Source organism: Uloborus diversus, chromosome 4, assembly GCF_026930045.1.
Source record: "Uloborus diversus isolate 005 chromosome 4, Udiv.v.3.1, whole genome shotgun sequence".
In the NCBI taxonomy this organism is placed as follows: domain Eukaryota; kingdom Metazoa; phylum Arthropoda; class Arachnida; order Araneae; family Uloboridae; genus Uloborus; species Uloborus diversus.
In genome coordinates, this window is record NC_072734.1 from 74011381 (window position 1) to 74032847 (window position 21467).

General features: G+C 35.5%; 1 protein-coding gene across 1 annotated transcript in view; it reads right to left on the bottom strand.

Annotated features, from left to right (window-relative positions):
• Positions 1-21: 21 nt before the first annotated feature.
• The window catches only part of LOC129221213 (uronyl 2-sulfotransferase-like), a 63073-nt gene continuing 41627 nt past the window's right edge, over positions 22-21467 (bottom strand). The window contains exons 4-9 of the mRNA XM_054855668.1: positions 16316-16515; positions 12945-13024; positions 7421-7559; positions 5355-5464; positions 2858-3018; positions 22-1714 (exon numbers count right to left, since the gene is read on the bottom strand). Coding sequence (XP_054711643.1) covers positions 1512-1714; positions 2858-3018; positions 5355-5464; positions 7421-7559; positions 12945-13024; positions 16316-16515 — 893 coding nt within the window. The 3' untranslated portion in view covers positions 22-1511. The remainder of the gene's footprint in view (positions 1715-2857; positions 3019-5354; positions 5465-7420; positions 7560-12944; positions 13025-16315; positions 16516-21467) is intronic.

The following is a 21467-nucleotide window of genomic DNA, read 5'->3' on the forward strand; positions in this document are numbered from 1 at the left end:
AAATCATTTCTACAAAGTAAATGATACCAAAATTTCATATTTATTGTAGAAATATTTCAATGCATACATCATAAGCAATTCAAGTTACATAAACTGCATAATTTCTTTTTAAAGTTATTCATTACATAGTAATGAAACATAACTCAAATATAGAAACCAAGCTAAAACGCTGGTCTTGCAAGTTTTCAATGTGTCACAAAAATTGAGCTTTTATTAAACTATAATGTATGAGGAGTACAAAAGTAGAAAATCTATGCCACAGAACTAGGGGCAAGATATTTTAAAAATTCTGTGGGAAGAATGGTTGGTAATGAAATTTTAAGCCAGTCTGATAAAATGCAATAAAAAGGAATTAGCATTTACCCAAGGATGTTAATTGGTCAATGTGATTTTCAATTGTTATAGATGCTGATGTTTAGTTCAACTGAATTAATAGCAATACATTAAAATACTGCCATAAATTATGAATAACCATATAAATGGTGTCCTTTAGTTATGAATAACAACTAGCAGAGCCTGATTAAGGTATCGGTCGTCCTTGGCCAAACAGTTTTTTCTGGAGGCCCCCCCTGTAGCCAAACCATACAATTTTGGTCACTGGCCAAATAATTTTTTGCCATCGGGAGATTAAAAAAAAGTGGGGATTCTAGGCCACGGCTTAGTTAGCCTATACAATATTCAGGCCCTAACAACCAGTTGTAAAAAAGAAAAATACAGAAAATAGCTACTTCAAGTTAATCCTTGCAAAGTGACCCTACAAATGCTTTTAGACATTCGGACAGAAAATGAGAATGAACAGTATGATAACGGAGACTCAGGTGAACTCTAACCATGTAAGCACCATCCGGTAACTAATGGTGCTCATGTTGAGATGCACTTTTTATAAATGATGGTATGAAAAATCTGCTTTTCCTAAATAACTCCAAAAAGAATTCCGTACTTTTTTCTATTTCTTTATAGTTAACTCTTATCAGGTATAAGGTCTTGACAACCAACTTTTTCATAACAGCAAACCTTATCCTTTAACAAAAATTGTTTAACTTTTTTTTTTCACTCAAATTTATTGCTCCCTGCCCATTATCAAGTTTAAAATGATTCTGACCAATAGGGGGGGGGGGGTGTTAGTTTAAAGCATTTTCAATCTGAACTGGATCACTGTACAAAACAAGCACAGATCCAGAGAGGTCATGGGGATTCTAAACCCCCTTTAAGCATCTAAAAACAGCCTACAACTGCTTTTTAAAGACTTGCATTTTGCAAAGTTTGCCCCTGACTCATTTTTGCCTATATATCACAATTATGACAACTTTCGGTTGATGCCCCCTCCTAAACTAAGAGCTGGATACAAAGTATGATTACTGCTTTTTTTTCTTTTTTTTTTTTGCCCTGATTCTGTTGTAACTGAGGGAAGTTAAAATCAAATTTTAGTAAAGTGCCCTTTCAATTATTTTGTATGAAAAGAACCTCATTGTTTTACCTAAGATTATGTATGAGACCTTTTAATGTGTTTCTTAATATAAAATTTGAATTTCTTCCTCGGTTTTGCTTTGCGGATGGTCGTTGTGCCTGTTTTTCACAAGAAATTGAAATTGGCGGTATAGGCGTTGCTGAACAAAGTGGTAAAGGTCATATTCTGCAGTTAAATTTGCCCTTAATAGAGCTTTAATTTCCTCTTTCACAGTCTCTTTATATCTGTTCTGATTTTGATGTACATCTGAAAAGAAAAGGAAGAAGAATTGTGAGTCCAACTGCAGTATTTGGGATTATTGAAAATGCAAAAATCTCTCCTCAAGAAAAAAAAAATTAAAATAAGAAAGAACAAAATATGGTTTGACTCACTAAATTGAATTTTTTTAATAAATATTTTCTCCAATGATTAAAATAATACCATTAAAGAATAATTAATAGTAATTTCAAATGTGATTAAAATCGGTACTTAAATGTATGATTAAGAAAGTTTAAGATTGTTTGTTCTGCATTTTTTGAATGATTGTGATAGTGTTTAGCAACTGGTAATGCAAACTATGGTCGCAACAAATAAAGGCTACTCAATCTACATGTATCAGATACAGATTACACAAAAAAATATGCCTTGCAAAAAAAATTAATCTTTCTTCCGCTGTTAAAAACTTGAGTAGAGGTAAAAAATTTGGTCTATTAAAAAAAAAAGTATGAGACCCGGATTTCGGAACTCATAACTTTTCGCTAGAGGTCAAGGTGAAAAGAACAAGCAGCCAGTCCGGCCAGGGTACCCGGCTCTTCTTTTAACCTCAACTGCCGCAGAGCATCTAAATCTGCAATTAGATTAGCAAATGGACATACGAAGCATCTCTCATTCTTTGAGGGCAGAAAAACTTTTGCTGTCTGCTCCAAATGCAGGGTTCTTCAGGCCTCAGCTGAACACATCCTGAACAGCTTGGGTCTTACCAAAGAAGACTTATATGCCTCCCCTCTTCTTGCCCTCCTTGATTTCTTAAAGGTCAATGATAACTGGATCTTGTCTGACTCCGTCAGACAACCAGAGGATTAAAAACAAATGCAGAACAAGTGAGTCAGAAGCTCACTTTTTTTTAGCTATGGATGTGTGAACGATTTTTATCAGTTTTTATTTAAGCTTTTACCTTTTATATTTTTTTAAAGCTTTTACCATTTTATTTTTCCTTAAAATAAATGTTTAAATGTGGATTGTTTCCTGTGATGAATTGTAGAACTTGCACCAACGCTGTCACTACAGCGTGGCACAGGAACTCCTGATAATGTTACAAAAAAATGGTCATAACTAATATGAATTTCTACTCGAATGAGAACTTTCCACTTGACTAGGATCAAAATTTAGACAAATTCAAAATACTCTTACCTAAGCTCAGATAAATTTTAAATGCACCTCCAAAAAATTGTGGCAGGACAGTTTCCAAAATTTGAAGAGTGACATTCATTTGTTCCAAAATACCAACCACGGCATAGTATTGCTCAATGTTTTGTTTTGCTTTATTTAAAGCCCAAGGGTCATTCAAATACCTAAAAAAAAAAAAAATAAAAAAAAAAAAAACTGATATTAATTTTTTTTTTTTTTTTTTATGTATTTGCAATGGCTGGGTTCCAAGAACAAGATAAAAACAATTATCAGCAACAACATATAAACATTTTTCATTGTGCAGAAATACTTTACAAAAAAAAGTGTATCATTACAATTTATAAAGCATATTGCATTTCGGAAAGCCAACATTGAAAACCAAATCGTAAAGTATCCATGTTACTGATCAGCAGTCATAATGAAGGCAAAACATTTCCTGCACTGAAAAAAATATGGTTCTTTTAACCCCAAAAAGTGTGTATTCATTCTATGTTCCAATTGTTGTTCAATGTTTTTTTTTTTCATGAACAACATGCGATTGCTTAAAATGCATATTTGATCCAAATATCTAAGAAAAGTTATATATTTTCTAATTCACGTAAGACTTACTGACAAAAGTGTGTTGGCTAGATCGAGGAGAGAAAAATAATTATGTTTGTAAATGAATACTCTGTCATGATAATGCATCTGTATTTTATGGCATTAAAACAAACTAAAGGAAAAAAATTGGACTCTTTGGTGAATGCAGAGAAATATTGATCATAATCATATTCAAAAGAAGAAACATTTAATTGCTTGTCTTTAAAATATAATGGTCTTTTAATTTTAAATTTTCATGCTTTATGATCAGTTGTCTTTGTGCAAAGTTTCTGTTGCAAGATATTTTCTTTAAAAAAAAAGTTTCATATGAAAATAAGTTTTAATCATTATCAAAACTAAAGCGATAAACAGTTATCTCCGCTTCATGTGATTACTCTGGTATGCGATGAGTTTGATAACAGTAACTGATTGGTAACAATAAACGAATTTAAAAATTTCTTACATTTACCATTTTAAACCACAGATATTAAGTTTCGAAATAAAATTTAATGTATCATCTGAAATTTATGTATTGTAGCTATCCATCAAAATATAAAAATTATATGCATTCTTTTGAAAATAATCAATTGAATCAATGAGTCCAAAAACCAGTCATCTCCTTTCTTAAAACACAAAGGATGACCGGTTTTCGGACTCATAGATTCAATTATTGATTGTATCCCAGTTTTCAAAACTTCATTTATAAATGTCTCGTAATCAATATTTTTTTTAAAGTCCTCAGAGCAGTGTCATACTACATGTTTCAACACTTTCAATGCATTAGATTTTCTCAACAAGGGCATTCTTCTTCTAACTCATCAGTTCAATCCTATATCTATTTACCTATATATATATATATATATATATATATATATATATATATATATATATATATATATATATATATATATATATATATATATATATATACATGGACGCCTATACAGGGGGGCCAAGCACCCCGCCCCCTTTAGTAAGGAGAACTTTCTTGCTTTTAGTACTTTTTTCATTGTAAAAATGTAAAATCATTTCTTTTCCAGCCAATAATGAATAAGTTATTAAAAATGTCAAACATTAATATCTTTAATCATTTGTACTGAAATCAGTTTCCATGAGGAAAATATCCTGCTAAACCTTGGGGAAAGTATTTGAGCCCTCGCCCCCTTAAAATTTTGCATATGGGCGCCCGTGCCTGTATACACATACAGCACAACTCCAATTTTTCAAATCAATTTGGACAGGGCCCAATTCGGACAATCACACATTCGGATAGTTCGAAGCTTCCAGAAAAAGGGTCTATTTCAATTAATTACTGTATGTGTATGCTGAAAATAGAGAAAAAATAATTTTTAAAGAAAAAAGAGCTTTTAATTGATCAAATAAAAAGGCTTTTACATGCTCTTAGTGTACTTAGAAATGAAAGTCATTGCTTGTTCAATATGTCAATCAAAGTAAACTGTTTGATTAGCTTTTGTGAATCACAGTATGTTTCCACCTTAATTTTTTTTTTTCAGAAATTCTAAAAGCGATTCGGATAACAACCTGGCAAACTTCTGATTGTTTTACAGTGGGACCTACAGGAATATTTTAACGTATCTATGACTCAAACCCTTGAGATATTACACCTGAAGAATTTTAATTCCCTGGATAACGTATTTTGTAAAATCTTGAGTAGGGGAAGCAGTTTCCGATTCGAAAATTGATAATATTAAACAACGGGATTATCACATAAAAGGAAAATTTCAGCATATCAATGAATAGAGAAAATCAGGACCAAGTGGTTTTTAAACAATAATCGATTGTTTACATAAAGCAGTATCTACTATATATGCAAAACATGAAGTACATTGAATGAAATATAGAAAATCTTTTCCGTGATTTCATTACGGAAGAATGAAATAAATGCATAAACAATACTTACTGACATTGAGGTTCTTGTCCACAAAAATAGGGTAGTTGAAGAACGCTGTAATTATGACCTTTTAAAAATGTACATTCTGGATCTGGCGTCAGAACACAATGTTCAAATTTCTGTGAGGGCAAATAAATAATCCTTTTCAAAACACATTATAGGTTTGTTATACGTTGTAAAGTGAGTTGTTTTAAATAAACAGTAAAACTAATTACAAACAGAACAGATTCCTTGTCTGGTATTTTTTTCCTTCATCTTAAATTGAAATTGGAAAAAAAAAATTCTTGTCGAAATTTTTTTCTAACTTTTCAACCGGTCTTGAATTTTTCAGCAAAAACTAACTAAAATTTTCAGTAACTGTTTGGTAATTCTTTAATCTTTCTTATTTGCACATGCAAATGCATTAAGGCTTTAATTCAAATTGTTGAGAACCTGATATGATTTACTAAAATGTTTCTTTGCAATTTATTCTTGGGAGGAAATGCTGTTTATATCTTAATGCAAAGCGTGATTTATTTATTTTGTAGTTATTTTTTTGGTAGAAAATGAGGAATTTTTTTTGCTTTTAGCACTTTAATTTGTTGTAAAACTTCTGAGAGCCCTCCCCCCCCAAAAAAAAAAAAAAAAAAAATTCACCAAAGGTCATTTAAAATTTCTTTTTAGGGGCTTCAATTTTTAAAAAAAAAAATTTTTTTTTGAAAAAAATTTCCAGGCAAAAAAAATTCCTGAACCATCTGATAATGCCATCGAAAAGTATCTACAAAGGGCCCCGAATTTCTCATTCCCTCAACATAACCAAAGATCGTCTAAAACTGCATTTTGCATTTTTTAGAATATCAATTTTGAAAATTTTCTGAAGGACAGTGCCCCCCCCCCCCCCCGCCCCAAAATATTCAGTGATAACAGTTGCGTTGAAAGTTTCAATTTTAAAGAGCAGCCGGTGGAACCTAATTTCCCCCTAATATTACCAAAGATCTCCTTAAGTGCGGTTTTAAGACTGCAAATTCCAAACATTTCCAAAAGTGGGTCCCGGATTTCTCCTGTTTAAACATCACCAAAGTTCGTCTAAAACTGTGTCGTCGTCTAAATTTCAGAAATTTCCAGGGGAGAGCTTGTCCCCCCTCCCCCCTTCTAATATAATCAGACATACATTAAGGTAACGAAAACATTTCCTGCGCTGGAAGTGACTATAGAGGCCAAGGGTTCAGGGATGACTTCTTTTAAAGTTTTACCTCGGGAAACACTGGCTGATAACACCGCATGTTAATTCATAAATACTCATTGGACTGCATATCAGTGCTATTGTTTTATATTAATAACTGTTTAACTATAATTGAGTTTTACTGTACAATCTTCCTTACTTGGTTTCCGCTGAAAATAAAGCAGAAAAAACCGTCTAATTCCTTCATTTCCCTATTTTATCATGGAATCCAAATGAAAACGTTTTTTTGAAATGTCTGAAAAACTCATTTCTACAGATACTGCACTTTGTCTTCCATGGCAGTATAATGAAAATTTTTCCAAGTTATTTTTTTTACCATATTGGTATTCTCTAAATACGAATCCAGAAGAAGTCGATGCCCTCCCCTAAACTGACCAAAGATATCTGTAACTGAAATTACGGGGGAGGTGTTTTAGGCCACATATTTGTGCTTAAATAATAATCGGACTTCTAATTTGTTTAGTGACATTTAAATAATGCCAATTCCCTGGCACTTACGGTCAATGCTGGGGAACTACGGCCTTCTGAACAATTCTACTCCAAAGCAATCCGTCTTGTGCCTATTGTTCTCCAATATGCTCTTTTAATTTTTTAATTTTTTTTTTTTTTTTTGGGGGGGGGGGGGGGGTAGGCTCTTCATTCTTGTCCTACTAGCGTTTTCTAGATTTATCTCATTTTCCTTGACTTTGGCACTGACGGTAAAAGTCCCTTCTGTACATTGTCTTCCATCTGTCCTGACCATTGGATACTTTTTTGTTTTTCATAGTTTGTTACGTCCTTTCATATAAATATTTACCCCGTCCTAAATCACTCACTAGTTGGATCGGCCCATGGTATCATCTGAATTACTTACTTTATTCAGCCAGTAGGCGCTGGGTTTTATCTTTGTCTTGTTCTGTCTGGCAACCATTCTCCGATAAAAATATGAAGAGATGATTCGTTCCACTGGCTCACGGATGATGTTGATGTAAATGGGAGGTTCTTCTTCAAATCTGATTAGAAACATGTTCTTTTATTACATGCATTTTTAAAAGTAATATAAGAAGGTAGCGACAGGGCCCTGCAGTCAAACCTTACTTTTAGTCATTGGCTAAAACAATTATAGCTATCTGGGTGCATCAAAAAGGCGAGGCCCTACTGTCCAACCACGGATTGTATGGAATTTTCAAACGTCCAGATATGACGAATCTATCTGAGTGAAGGGGAAAAGTAAAAATTTGGTGCCGGTATTTCAATTATTTGAATGAGACTCTGCTTCTGCAAAAGCTGGCATCGCTAAAAAATAATAGATTCGTCCATTTCCGGCTGTAAAATGGACGTTTGTCTTTCCATACAATCTGTGGTCAGACAGTAAAGGGCCCCGCTTTTCTGCCCTATTCAGTAATCAGACTATGAGTACGGCCAAGACTAATAAACCTAGCAAGTAACTTAAGGCTGAATGTTTCGGGTTCAAACTTGCCAGCTTTTATCGAAGTAAGTTCTTTTACTTCTCATTTTTCACGTGGTTCTAAGTTGCCCTGTTTTGCAAGACCCCTTTTCGTATAAGGTTGGAAAAATTAAAATTTTTGAAAAAAAAAAATTTTATTATTATTTTTTTTTTTCGGAAAACCATGCAACACTTTTTTTTTCTCTCTTCGGTGTTACTCAATTCGCAACTCCATAGCTCGAATACGCTACCTTACGGTGATTAACACCACCAACGAAAAAGGTAAAACATTTTCCGTTCCTATGGTCCTTTAATTGTTCATCTACTTGTTGCGGTAATTCCAAAAGCTCCTGGAACAAATCATCTTCTTCAGCAGTCTCATCCAAAGATGAAAGTTCTGCAACATTTTCACAATTTGTGCCACTGCAGTGTTTGCACGTGCTGGAGCATTTTAAACCTGCCTTGTGACAAGAACAGGCTCCAATACAATTTTTCTTGCAGTACAAGATACAATCTTCAAAAGATTCTGAGTAACTGAATCTCTTTTCGTGTCAACATGCATTAGACCTTGCGTCCTCCATTCCCAACACCATTTCTCTGGATCAATTATGTTGCTCAACCAACTTTGAATTTGGTGGTAGAACCGATATGAGTGATAACGTCCAGCATGCCCCCCTCCCCGCACGTTGGAGGTAGCCCTGCAAGATTTATCTTAGCCCTGTATACTAGTTTTATAAAAAGATTAAATTGCAAAGTATCCAAAGATATGTTCAAATACTTTACGTCACCTGTGTATAATATTTGCAAAATGTTTTCTCCAGCTGCAGCTAAGGAAGGCATCATGATGATAGATTGGGTGCATAAATACTTCAATAGCTTCCTTAATTTTTAGGAGTTTTTTTTTTTTTTTTTTGACTATTTTGTACAACTTAATTTTGCCTTGGCCAAAGATTGCCGAAGTCGTATCACACCCACTAGACGCATGTATGAAAAGAATATTGCTGGGGTCAAACTTAAAAGATTTAGTGGGGAAAAAAACAAATCACAAGCATTCTCTCTTCCAGGTTTTAAAAAGAACAAGTTGCTGAAAGGCTGTCCTAAAGCTGTCATCAGTCCTCTCGCTCACTATAACAACCTTTTCAATTTCTTTTGCCTTTGAAAGAGCAATAAGTGAGTGAGTCGGCATCATCTTGAGTCTGCCTGACTTCAATGCCACACTCTTCGAAATATGTTTCAAGAAGTAGAATAAGGCAATTCTTTTTGTTATAATTTGCCAGAAATCTTTCTTAAGGAATTTAGTTAACATGTTAGGTTCAACCATTACTTCAAGGGAAGAGATCGATTGCTCATTGATATAGCATTTGTGACAGGCAGTGTGAATTGTCACTTCTTTTAAGAACTTCAAAAAACGCTGATGTTCTCAATTGTGCCGTTTTGCGCTGCATCTTTGAAGATTTTCTGTTCCCTTCTCCTTCACAATCTTTATTTCGCATTCATGCAAACTGATTTCACAAATAATAATGATAATAATAAAAAAAAAAAAACACCTTGATCAGGCGTAATCATTTCTAGGAAAAAATTGTAATTCAGAACACACAAATTGATAAAACATACTCTCGCTCAAACCCTGAAGTGACCAACATGAGTAGCTATTGAGTCGATTCATCTCATTTGGAGAAAAAAAAGGGGGGGGGGGATGGAATGGGGGTGTTTTGTTTAAATTAAAGGGAACGGAGGCATTTACCCTCAGCTGTGAAAGACAAATGATTTCCAAGGTCAGACTGCCGGCGTTTCTCCTTTTTTCCTCCGTTATCCGATGCGCTTTCATGCACTTCGCTGAAGGGGTTCAGAAAAGTGTGACTTTCAAGAAGCTGTAACTCGCTTGCTTTTCATGCTACAAAAATGTTGTAATGACAAAAGTTGAAGGAAATTTAATACTCTTTAACATTTGCATTGGAAGTTTTTTGTAATTTTAACCATTTTTGAGATATTTTGAAAATACTACAAAAAGTCACAATTTTTGGGGATTTTTGGCCCCCAAAAGTTCTCCCGAGGTCTTTCGTGTTGGATAACTTGGTTTTTTCATATTGGCACTAGTATACACAAATTTAAAAAATAAAATCTTTGACCCCATTTTTTGTAAGGCAAGCCCGTTTTTTTCCTACCTATTGACTGGACTAAATGTAAAACTTAGTAATCATAGCTAGATGATATAGAAGGACGCAAATACATTCGCTGCTGTAAGAAAATATTTGCTGCTTTGCGGATATATTCATTGCGGACATGCGCATCTCGCTATAATAGCGAGCAATGTTCTAGTTTTCCACCTGTTGTTTGTTTCGTTCTGTTAAAAAAATTGCTAAAATGTTAATCCTCCTTTTTTTTCCTATGTATCAAGTGGTGAAAACGGAGCAATTCTTTTCATGTGGCTTTGTATTTCCTTTTTTCTTCTTCTGCTTTTTTTTTTTTTTTTGTGCTCATATCAAATCACAAAAGCACATCTGTGGCTTTAAAGCTTATCATATGGCACCAGCAAGTTCGCACTTGCCGGATTTTTAGAAGTTTCCTCCGTACTCGGCGTAAGCGCCGCCTTTTCAGTTTAACAAACAATGTGAAAGAAAAGTTGTTTCTGTTAGTTTTTTTTTTTTTTTTTTTTGAAGATATCTTGAACACAATTTTAACAGGTTAAATATTTCAAAAAAAAAAAAAAAAAAATTCTTACCTACTTACTAATAATTATTTATCCTAAATCCGACAACCACGGACTTCGCCGAATTGTTGATCGCTGCTGAAAATTTTTACATTGCGCATGAAAAAAACTTTGAACGATCGCCTTTATGGATGTTTAAAAAAGTTGTTAACTTACTTTGAAATAATTACAGAATGAACTCGCTTAAATTTCAGCACCTTAGTCCAAAAAACGATGCTTAAAGCAGGAGATTCAGACTTAACCGCGAAATAAGAATTCTGCAAATTTTCTCGTTCTTTATTCGAAAATGTGGACATTTTTCCGATTTTAGCTCAATTCTTTTAACTAAAAACTAAAACACATTCTGGCATAATTTTATATTATCTTCCCGTTAATTAAAACAGACTTAAATTACAGTAGAAGCTAAACTGTGCGAAAAAGGCAGGACACGCCGATTATGAGATCATCAATTTTTTGCATAATTGATCGCTTGGGGGGGGGCGGAAAGCGTGTTTAATAATTCTACCAGAAATTCAAAAAGAAAAATGTTATTTTTTATTCAAAACACATTTTGAACACAATTCCGATCATTTCGAAGAAAGTTCCAAACATTTCATTTTCCTTCTTTTCAACATAGTTTATTTTCTGTAAAATGTTGTAAACTTAAAAAAAAAACACCATATGCACCGCACCTGCTGTATCCGCCGCATCGGCAATTTATAAATTTTTTTTCTCGTAAGTGCTGTGGTGCTAAATACGGTGTAGTTTTGGAATCCTTGTGTGCATTGGGCTGTTAAGGGACCAAAGGCAGATGGAGGACTTGCTCCTAGTGGTATCTCTCATCTTCATAAATAACACTTTTGCTACTAGATTTATTGCACTTGTTTTTGTCCCTTCCCTCAACAGAGCATTTCCAAGAAGCAGCAAATTGCTAGTTTTTTCTTCATTCTCAGAAATTTGGGTATCGTATTGATTTCTTGACTTGACAGCTTAAGAAAAGAAATGTCTTACCAAAGTATGATCTGCATTGGAGATATATTCCCAAAAATATGTGAGCTTACGAATGCAAAGGTATCTACTAAAAGAAGTTTAGTTTCAAAATTATGAAATTTAGCTTAGGTCTTTGCATCCATAGGCTCACATAATTGGCATGAAAGTTAATTCCTTATGACCTCAAAGCATATACCTGCAAGTATTTACTTCTTATGATTAAAAATGTTTTTTGAAATCCGGACAATCCCCCGCCCCCCGTTTTTTTTTTTTTTTTTTTTTTTTTTTTTTTCCACGTGATAAACAATGATTAGCTTGCAGATAGTTTTGAGTTGCGTGCGCAGATACTTTATATTTTTATCTGACTCTGGTTACAGCTAATCCTTTTACACATTTTTCTTTGCAAGGAAATCCACAGCAAAAGTGAACCATCTTTCCCGCACGTGGGTGTTTTGAATAAGAAATTAAACTTTTAGCGCTTGGCAAACATAATTTCTTGAAGTCGTCGTCTGCTAAATCAACGCCCGCCGTTGCTATGATACACACCAGTCACATGACTTGGTTTGTGATCAGCAAAAGGGTTGTCATATCTCATATTATTAGTCTATGGGTATTACCTGTCATATTTCTCCCAACATTTCACATGTTTTGATGAAGGAAACCGGGGTGCCTCGAAGGGAAGTCAGTGTGACCTTATGCAGCAAATTTTGGCTGATGAATCGGAAAATTTGGACACATAATTCATAACTGCAATTTTAAAATGTCCGAATGTCCCTTTTCATGCCAATGTGTGCATACCATACTGTATCATTCGGCAAAATTTGGAGATCCATCTGGACAATTGAGAATTTCCGTCCTCCCAAAAATTTAACGGCGCGCCCCGGAAGAAAACATGTATACTTAGAACTTGGGGATTCGAACCTATAGTCGTATAGGAATGTAAGCTATTCGCATCATCGGGAAGTTACATTGTTTGTAATTAAACAGGAAAAAAAAAAAAGTACGAATTTATTTCCAACGCAGCAGTCAAAAGAGCTCTCATAATTTAAGAGAAAGTGGAGACTGTGTCAGAGCAGTCGGGGCGCTATTATGGGTGGGAAACCAAGAAATATATTTTACTATCTTAAGAACTCACCCCTCGCTTGTTTACTGTTCTTTCAAGCAATAATCTAAACCGTTAATTCATTAAAATCTACTCCAAATAAAACGCCACTGCTTGAAGTTCGCATGTTTCATTTAGGAATTTCCAAGTGCGAACGAAAATAGGCTTACCTTGTGAAGTTGATGAAAAAGACATGACGATCGAAGCTACAAGGTGGCGGCGTTTCTTTAATACGTTTCACTATTCTACGCTGAAATAAAGAGAGAGGACATGCATTTAAAATTATAAAATTCACACTAGAAGCAAAACTTTACATGTTGGTCCTTCATCTAGACCAGGAATTCCCAAACTTATCCTATTCGCGGTACTCTTTGAAGAACTAAAATATTTTTATGGCACTATAGGACATTTTTTATGTGCAGTGGTGGACAAAAAAAAAAAAAACTGCTCCTTTTGAAAACAAAATCCATTTTTTACAAATTTATCGACAAATAAGAGACCGGTTGTTCTGTAACTTTTTGCCACATAAAAAGTATATGCCTCAGTTGACAAGTTTCAATAAAAATTATATCACCTATGCATTTAGGGGACAAGTAACAATTGAAAGAACAAAAAAAGTTTTTTTTTAATTTATTTATTATTATTTAATTAATTAATTTATTTATTTTAAATCACCCATCATCGTAAATAGCATGGAATAAGCTGCAAATTTCAGCAATTACGTTATTTACTACATGTACAATAATTTTAGAGATTTTCGTAAAAGTATAATGTTCCTGAAAATGAAAGCTTTTCTTTCAAAAATATCAATTTTGTTCAAGTTTTCAATCAAGTTTCTTTAGTCACACTTTCAGAAAACTTGACAGCATACAAGAGAAGAGAATCATGATAGTGCTAAAATTTGAAATAAAAATTTTGAAAATTTGATGAAACAATACTTAAAGCAATTAATTTGTCACTGCGCACGCGCGCGAAAAATATCAATTTAAAACTTTCAAAATTTCAACACCAAATAGATTTACCATCTCATAACAAAAATTCCTGTACAATATCATGAAATCATTAAAAGATATCGCCGACGTGATGAACCGCATTTCGATTATTCTCCACGCATCATATGGGATCGTTCGGAAATTTGCAACACTTGCCTGCAGTCGCTCAGTGTAATTCGTAATAAAGCAGGCCCGGATCTAAGTATCCAAACGGGGAGGGGGGGGGGGGAACCCCGCAACTGAAATAGCTTATTTTTTGAGGGGGGGGGGCAAAATTTATAGATTATGGCTTGTTGACGAGAACATAACATGTACTAATGAACGATCCCTTAAAATTCATCGTGCTCCCGAAAATCATTAAAATACAGCTCATTAGATCGCCAATAGCTTTATAAATTTTTAAGACATTGCTCTGGAATTTTTTTTATGAGTTGTCACCTTTACTTTGTTTTAAATTATGAAGGTCATAAATTGCTATCATTCGCGCAAACGCGGCGAAAAATTAATGGCTTTCAACGTTAATATTTCATTAAATTTCCAATACATTTATTTCAAGTTTCAACATAATATTTCTCTTGTATACTATCAAATTTTCTGAAAATTTGGCAATGGGTGATGGAAAACTCCGCGTGTCTTGACTCTTGAGACAAGAACCTTCAGAGAAAATTCCTTTGCTTCGTGAAATGATATAGTACTTTCACGAAAATATAAAAAGTAATTGTACATAGCATATAAACTTATTTCGGAAATGTATAGCTTCTTTCCTGCTATTTACAATGAAAGATGATCAAAAACCTTTTTTTTTTTGGTTTCCTCAATTTGTTGCCGGTCCTTCAAGTGCAGAGGTGATTTAATTGTTATTGGAAAAGGAAAGCTGGAACATACTTTTTGTGTGACTAAAGTTGCGGAATAATTAGTCTATTACTTCTCGAGCAATACGGGGGAAAAAAAGAATTTTTGAATGTGTCTCACTACTTTTTTTTTTTGGTTTTTAATGTGTAAGCCAATACACACAATGCATATTTCGGTCGATGCTGAAATTTTATTTTGGAAAAAAAAAAAAAAAAACTTGCTAATGGGGAAAACTTACCTTTTTTACGACCAAAATTCCATTTTCACCCACACATTCCATCGTCTGAATCATTAGAAAAATGTTCTTAAAAACACATTCCCCTTCTCTGTGAAAATATTTTGAGTTCTTTGATTTGTTTTCCCGCTGTTGAAATATTGCTCTCGCAGTTGAAGTGTGGGGGAGGGTCTCTCTACACACACTTTTGCAAAACTCATAAAAACGGCCGTTAAAAACTTTTTCCATTTCGCACGTAAATAAATCAAACAATTCAACCGGAAAATGATTTTCATTTTTCCCCATCGTCAAACATCCTTGCTGCGATGTTGACAGTTTTCCAAGGTATATTACTCAACCTACACCCTTATGAGCAAATTAGCTGGTTCAGGCAGTCTATTAATTTTTTTTTTTTTTTCGTCTGCCAATTCTTCCAACTTCCAACATCGCGTTTGCTCGTGTATCCGAAATGAGAACATTCCAAACATTAGAACACGTAACAAAGAAAACATAGTATGTCAGTGATACGGGGAGTAGGAACTCTTCGGGTTTATTTTGGGATAGGCCCATTCATTTACGTTAAGAGGAAGGGAATTGGAGCTGGGATAGAAAATGACATCTTTAAAAAGACCAGGTGAAGATACAAGCATAAAACAGCTACTGGTTTTCAAAGCAAACTAAGTATGCTCTTACATCAAGTTTAAAAAAACCATAAATATTTTGAAAAGGCGTAAACCTTAAATAAAAGTTTGATAAAATGAATTCAATTTTTTTTTTTTTTCATTTTGATAAGACTTTTTGTCTGTAGGTGTTTTGTTAAAGGTTTGAGTAGCTTTATAGTTGTTACCTGATGTACTTTTCCTTCATACTTTGAACAACATTAATTTACGGAACAAAACGAAATTTATTTACTAAATGAACGAAATTAATATTTCTTTCCAGCAAGCAGTCCCTAATTATGAAACCTTTTTCCTGTGTCTTTTTCTAAATTAATTTCGTTTAAGGTATACAGGAAATGCGAATCACATAACTGCTAGTCAGGGGCGTGCTCAGAAATTTTGGGGCCCATCACAAATGACTTTTCAGGGCCCCCTCCATATTGTTTACCTTTATATTTCACCCCTAGCTTTTAAAATACTGGGGGCCCCTTCAGACTAGGGCCCGGGTCAACAGGTGTCCCCCCCCCGTGCACGCCCCTGCTGCTAGTGCAACGCAAAGTTAACAATAAGGTTACGGTAAACACGCAGGGCCACCGCGAGAGCCCAGTTTGGCCACCAAGCTCCGTCCCTTCATAAAAATTATAAAATCTGCTTTCGAAGCAGGCCCCTAGTTTCCGACTCGGCTGACAAGACCTCTCGTCGTTACTTTGAACACACGTTATCGAGATAGAAAATAATCGTTGCGGAACGGTGCCGGAGCAGTTGCCAATCTTGAAATTATAAAAATAAGAATACAACTGAAATGCGACCTTTAAACTTCTCACCTGTTCTTCTTCGTCCACGTTCTTCCTGTCGTATACTTTGGAGTTGATGTGAGAATAATGGTGCATGGACGACAGCTTCCTTATTAGGAAGTAGAGGGTGGTGCTGCCACATTTCGGCACTCGGTTGTAGAACAACCTCTGCCTGTCCACCAGATTCTGCTCAGAGAAAGTACGGAATGTTCCTGGAATGCAGTCACAAGCTGAAAAGAAGAGCTTTAACTTATACTCTTGAAAATAATAAAAACAAGGCCAAATTACTGAATACTTCAACTTGGCCGTTTCCTAGGGCTCATGCTTTTTCGGGAGCCCTAACGGCTTAAATTGTTTAAGTTCTAGTTGGGTATTTAACAAAAAGAAAGATGAAAATTTTCTCTTTTTTTATTTCCCTTTTCTTTGCTTACTTAAGGTGTGCCGAGCCTCTCTCACGGGCACCTCAACAAATAGTTTAAGTGAGTGCTTGAAATTGTAGCCTGTAGCGCCCTTGAAGTCGGCCCGCCTGGTTCCAACAAGTAAATGCATTGATAAGGTTTGACTACAGTAATGTGACCAGACGGCCCGCTTTTGGCGGGACAGTCCCGCTTTTTGTCTTACTGTCCTGCTGCGGGAATGTCACGCGAAAGTGTCCCGCTTTGTTGAAAAAGTCCCGCTTTTTTTGTTTAAAATTCGTTCCACAAGAAATATAACACACAATCTAGATTTTTTAAACGCTTTTTCGATTTTTTGCTGTCAGTAAACGTAAGAACGCCATGTAAAATGTTATTCTTTAATGTTTAATACGCTGAACTACCTCCACCATGATTTGGATTGAAGAGGAGGAGCTGTTAAGCGTCAGGTGTTGGTCGCGAACGGGGGAATATAAGATTGTAAATGCGTTTTGAATGATAACTTGGGCCGTGGTAGCCCGATCGGTAGAGTGTCGGATTCGGAGCCGGAAGGCCTCGGGTTCGAACCTCGATGGTCGAAGACCCACCGTCGTCATTAAAGGGGACTGGGCGACGTTAAATATGCTCGTGGTCTCAATGTCCTCCAAGTGAAACGATACCTCTGGGGGTGCTAATTTCAGGTAGCTATTAGCTCCTGGATTAGTTCAAAATTCTCATTAACTGTTGGATCCGGTGGTGGTGCTGCCATCTATCGGTATAAAAAATAATGGAGGCAAGGCACTTAGTATGCAGATCCCTCGACATAATACAGTTGTAGTCAGTTATGACTCGGAATCGAAAATCGAAATCGAATGATAACTTGAAAAATAAATTTCCATTTCTCAAAAAGGGCGACAAAGAAGGTGAAATCTTTTGTGAAAAATGTCAAGGGCATTCATTCAGTATATCCCACGAAATTCTGAAAGGCAACAAGAATTTGGTTCTTAAAATTGCTTATACTGAAAATAATAATTTTGATTAATAAATCTGTTGTGTGATGCAATATTCTTTATATCAATACTATTAAATTATTTTCAACTTGAGTTCTTTATTGGTACATTTGAGTTATTTCTTGGCATTTTTCTGTTACGTAAAATATTAAGCCTTGTGGAAAAAAACTGCTCTATCCCCCTCCCCACCCCCCGTCATGTGTCCTGATTTTTAGCTTGAAAAATCTGGTCACATTAGACTACAGGGACCCCCTGAAAAAAAAGTTTGGCCTAGGGTCTCAATATTTTGAAGAAGGTTCCGAAGAAAGAATGAATTGCACATGCATCAAAGTTCTAAATACGAAAAAAATCGCCAATAACTTCGCAAAAACAAAATTAAAATGTTATTATGCAAATGGGGTATTCCTCTTGACTTTTTGGTCTAGATCAAGTCCAAGAGATCATGCCGCTTGAGAGGAGGTCAATACTGTCTCTAATTCATCAGCTCCCCTACAGACCCACCCAATACAGGCCCATATATGAGAGAGAGACGCTAGGGCTGAGCAAAGATAGTTTGCGTAATGTTTTAGGATTGTAACTCAATAAGTTCGTTACAAAAGATAATCTTAAAAAATAATAATTTACCATGGTTTTCATTTGGAAACAAATTTTTATTTTGATACATTATCTCCAAGAACGCAAAGTACTACAGCATTCATCTTACAGCCCAAACTATGCCCCAAGCGATTTATTCCTCTGAAACATCTTGAAGGCAAACAATTTGCAGTTGACGACGACGTTGAAGATGAAGACCTACTGTGGATGAGACAGCAGCCCAAAGAATTTTATGCAGCTGGAATTGGGACTCTGATAAAACGCTAGAATAAGTACATCAACGTTGCTAGGGATTATGTGTGAAAATAATTGTTTCCAAGTTATTATCATAGGAACATATTTTATTATCTTTTATGACTTAATAAATTTTCCCCGTACTTAGCTGCTGAAGGTAAGACGTTTTATATGGTCAGTTCTGAGACTAGGGCCATCTGTGCAAATCTGGAACAGGAGCATTGTAGGAACAATCCAGGGAGCTTAAAGGCACCAGTACCGTGCATGTACTGGTGGGGTCACCCTAGAAGTATTTAGTATCACAGGTGTAGTTGTTCTAAGAAATATCGAGCTTTGGTAACAGACTAATCACATAATGGCCCTGTAGTACAGTTATAGTTACTATCTTTTGTATTATGTCATCTGGAAACTTAATGAGTGTAACAGTCACAATACCACCTCGCGTCCTCTTTCTAAGTGTTGTGACCCGACGTCGACGAGCAAGTGAATTACTCAAAGTAACAAAGCGCGCCTTGTAGTACAAACATGATTTTTGTCTTTTGTATTCTCTTATTAGGAAACTGATCAATTGGTTACTATGCGGGGAACCCGTTAAATGTATCCTTCGTGTGGTAACAACTAAAAAGACGCCTCCCTAAAAGGTGGGGTAAGGTGGAGGGTGAACAAAAGTTGGTGCAACCCAAGAAGCACAAATAGAGCTCACATAGAGCCAGGGGTGTGGCGTTTCCACAGGGACTCCGTACATGCCGAATACTCTCAAACTTTTTTTTTTTTTGACACATTATGTATATGATCGCATATGGATAATGGATTACTGGGAATATATATACCCTCAGAAAAATTGATGGGAACATCACTGCATAGAGTATGCGATACAACTTTTTTTTACTGCTCTAGTCATGCGTCAATTGTATTTGAACAGATTATCTCCCCCCCCCCCCCCACAAAAAAATAGAGGGCGAGAGCTTTGGAAGAGAAATACTTGTAGAAACTGAGTAAACTGATAGGGCATTTTTTCTTTTTTTGTATTCCAATTAAGATTTAATTGCAGAGTTTTGCTGAAGATGTTCAGGAAAAACAAGTCTAGGAATCTCTTTCTTCAACAACTATTTCTTCCGTGTGAGAGCAGCGATATTCTTAGATTCCTAGGTCATAATCACACCCAAATTTATCGTCGCGTTCATTTTTAAACACCGTATTTCATCGATCTGTGATAAGTTCAACGGATATTCGAAACTGGGTGTGCCACTACTGTTGCATTTCAAAGCCGGATAAAGATCATGGCGAGTAAGGTATCCAGCTGAGACAGAACTGATAACAAGCTTTTTATTCCCATCTTGCTTCTATACTTTTGGCGAAGTTTAATGGCTACACTGCAAATATTTGTAGTGGGTGGGTGAATTACGAAAGCGATAAAATGGCCATTTACGAGTTGGTGCAGAGTTTGGGAAGCAGTCGTAAATGAGCAGACTGTAACGGACAATAATTCTACTGCTAATAAGGCCAAAAATTATAAAGAGGGCCTACCGAATGGATGTGGTCATAAATTATAGTCCAGGTCACCTGTTCATACTTTGATCCAATCTCTATACGTAACTAAGTAGAAGTGGTATTTTACTGTTATCGGGAACGGGCTTGTCGCTAAATGTTTCGCCATACTCAGTGCCGGATCCAGGGCCCAATTTCCCAATAGTTAAAATAGGCAGCTGCCTAGGGCGGCAAACTTTTCAGGGGCGGCAAATTTTGCTTTAACCACACATTTTTAAAGTTACAGTGTTATTCTTGAAAGAAAAATATTAGCATTCTTTCATTTTCCACAGAGACAATTTTCTTGTAATTTAATAATGATTACTTTCACAGAACATGACAGATACAGATTGAAAAACATCAATAGGGTATTTGCTGAATCGTCTGCAAAATTTGCCGAATAAGGAATTGTGAAACGGCATCATTTCTTCATAAGCTTGACAGTTTAAATTTCGGGAACCCTTTTTGCTTGTTTTTCAGTCAATGAAATTTTATTTCTTTTAGGGGGGAGGGGGCAGATTTCCAATCTGCCTAGGGTTGGCATGGAGCAAAACTCGGCCCTGTGGCCGGATCTTCGATTTTTCTGAACCAAGTCAAAAGCAAATCTTGAAACTGTCGCTTTTACCCATCTTCCTTTAAGTTTTTACCCCGAATTTCAATGGGGGGGGGGGGGGAGGAACAAGTATCCATTTTGACGATCCAAGAATTAATTACAACAAGTTTTCTCGTGACGTCCGTATGTGTGTATGTATCTCGCATAACTTAAAAACTGTATGTCCTAGAAAGTTGAAATTTGGTACGTAGACTCCTAGTGGGGTCTAGTTGTCCACTTTCCCTTTTGGTTGCATTCAGATGTTCCAAAGGGGGTCTTTTACACCTTTTTGGGGGGAAAACCACTGCTAATTTCGATGAAAACTTAAATGCTGATATAATTTGGCAAAAACTTGGAAATATATCGCTAAGCTTTTTGTCACCAACTTGGCGACTAATTTCGCGGTTTTTTTTTTTTTTTAAAATCTCGTTTTAATTTGGCCATCATATTTCGAGAGTTAACCATTGAATCACATTAAAACTGCCAACATTCGGAAACTTTATCTATATTAAACGGTTTCTTTGCTTCGATTCGCAACAAACTTGGGGTGAAAACATTTAAAATGCTTCTTTGCTTACTCCGAGGCACTATTATCATTAAATTGGAGTAAAAGGAAGTCATGTGATGCACACATCAGCTCGTTAATCATACTGTATGTCTCGGTTACTATTTCAATAGTCAAATCTTTAAAAATTCAAAGCTGACAATTTGGAGGAACCTGATTTCGATAACAGAAAAGCGATGTCGAGTCCCGACTAACGCGAGGGATTCGTTTCAAGACCCCTCACGTAAGTCGAAATTTCGCGTTGTGGAAAAGGGAATGCGTAAAAACT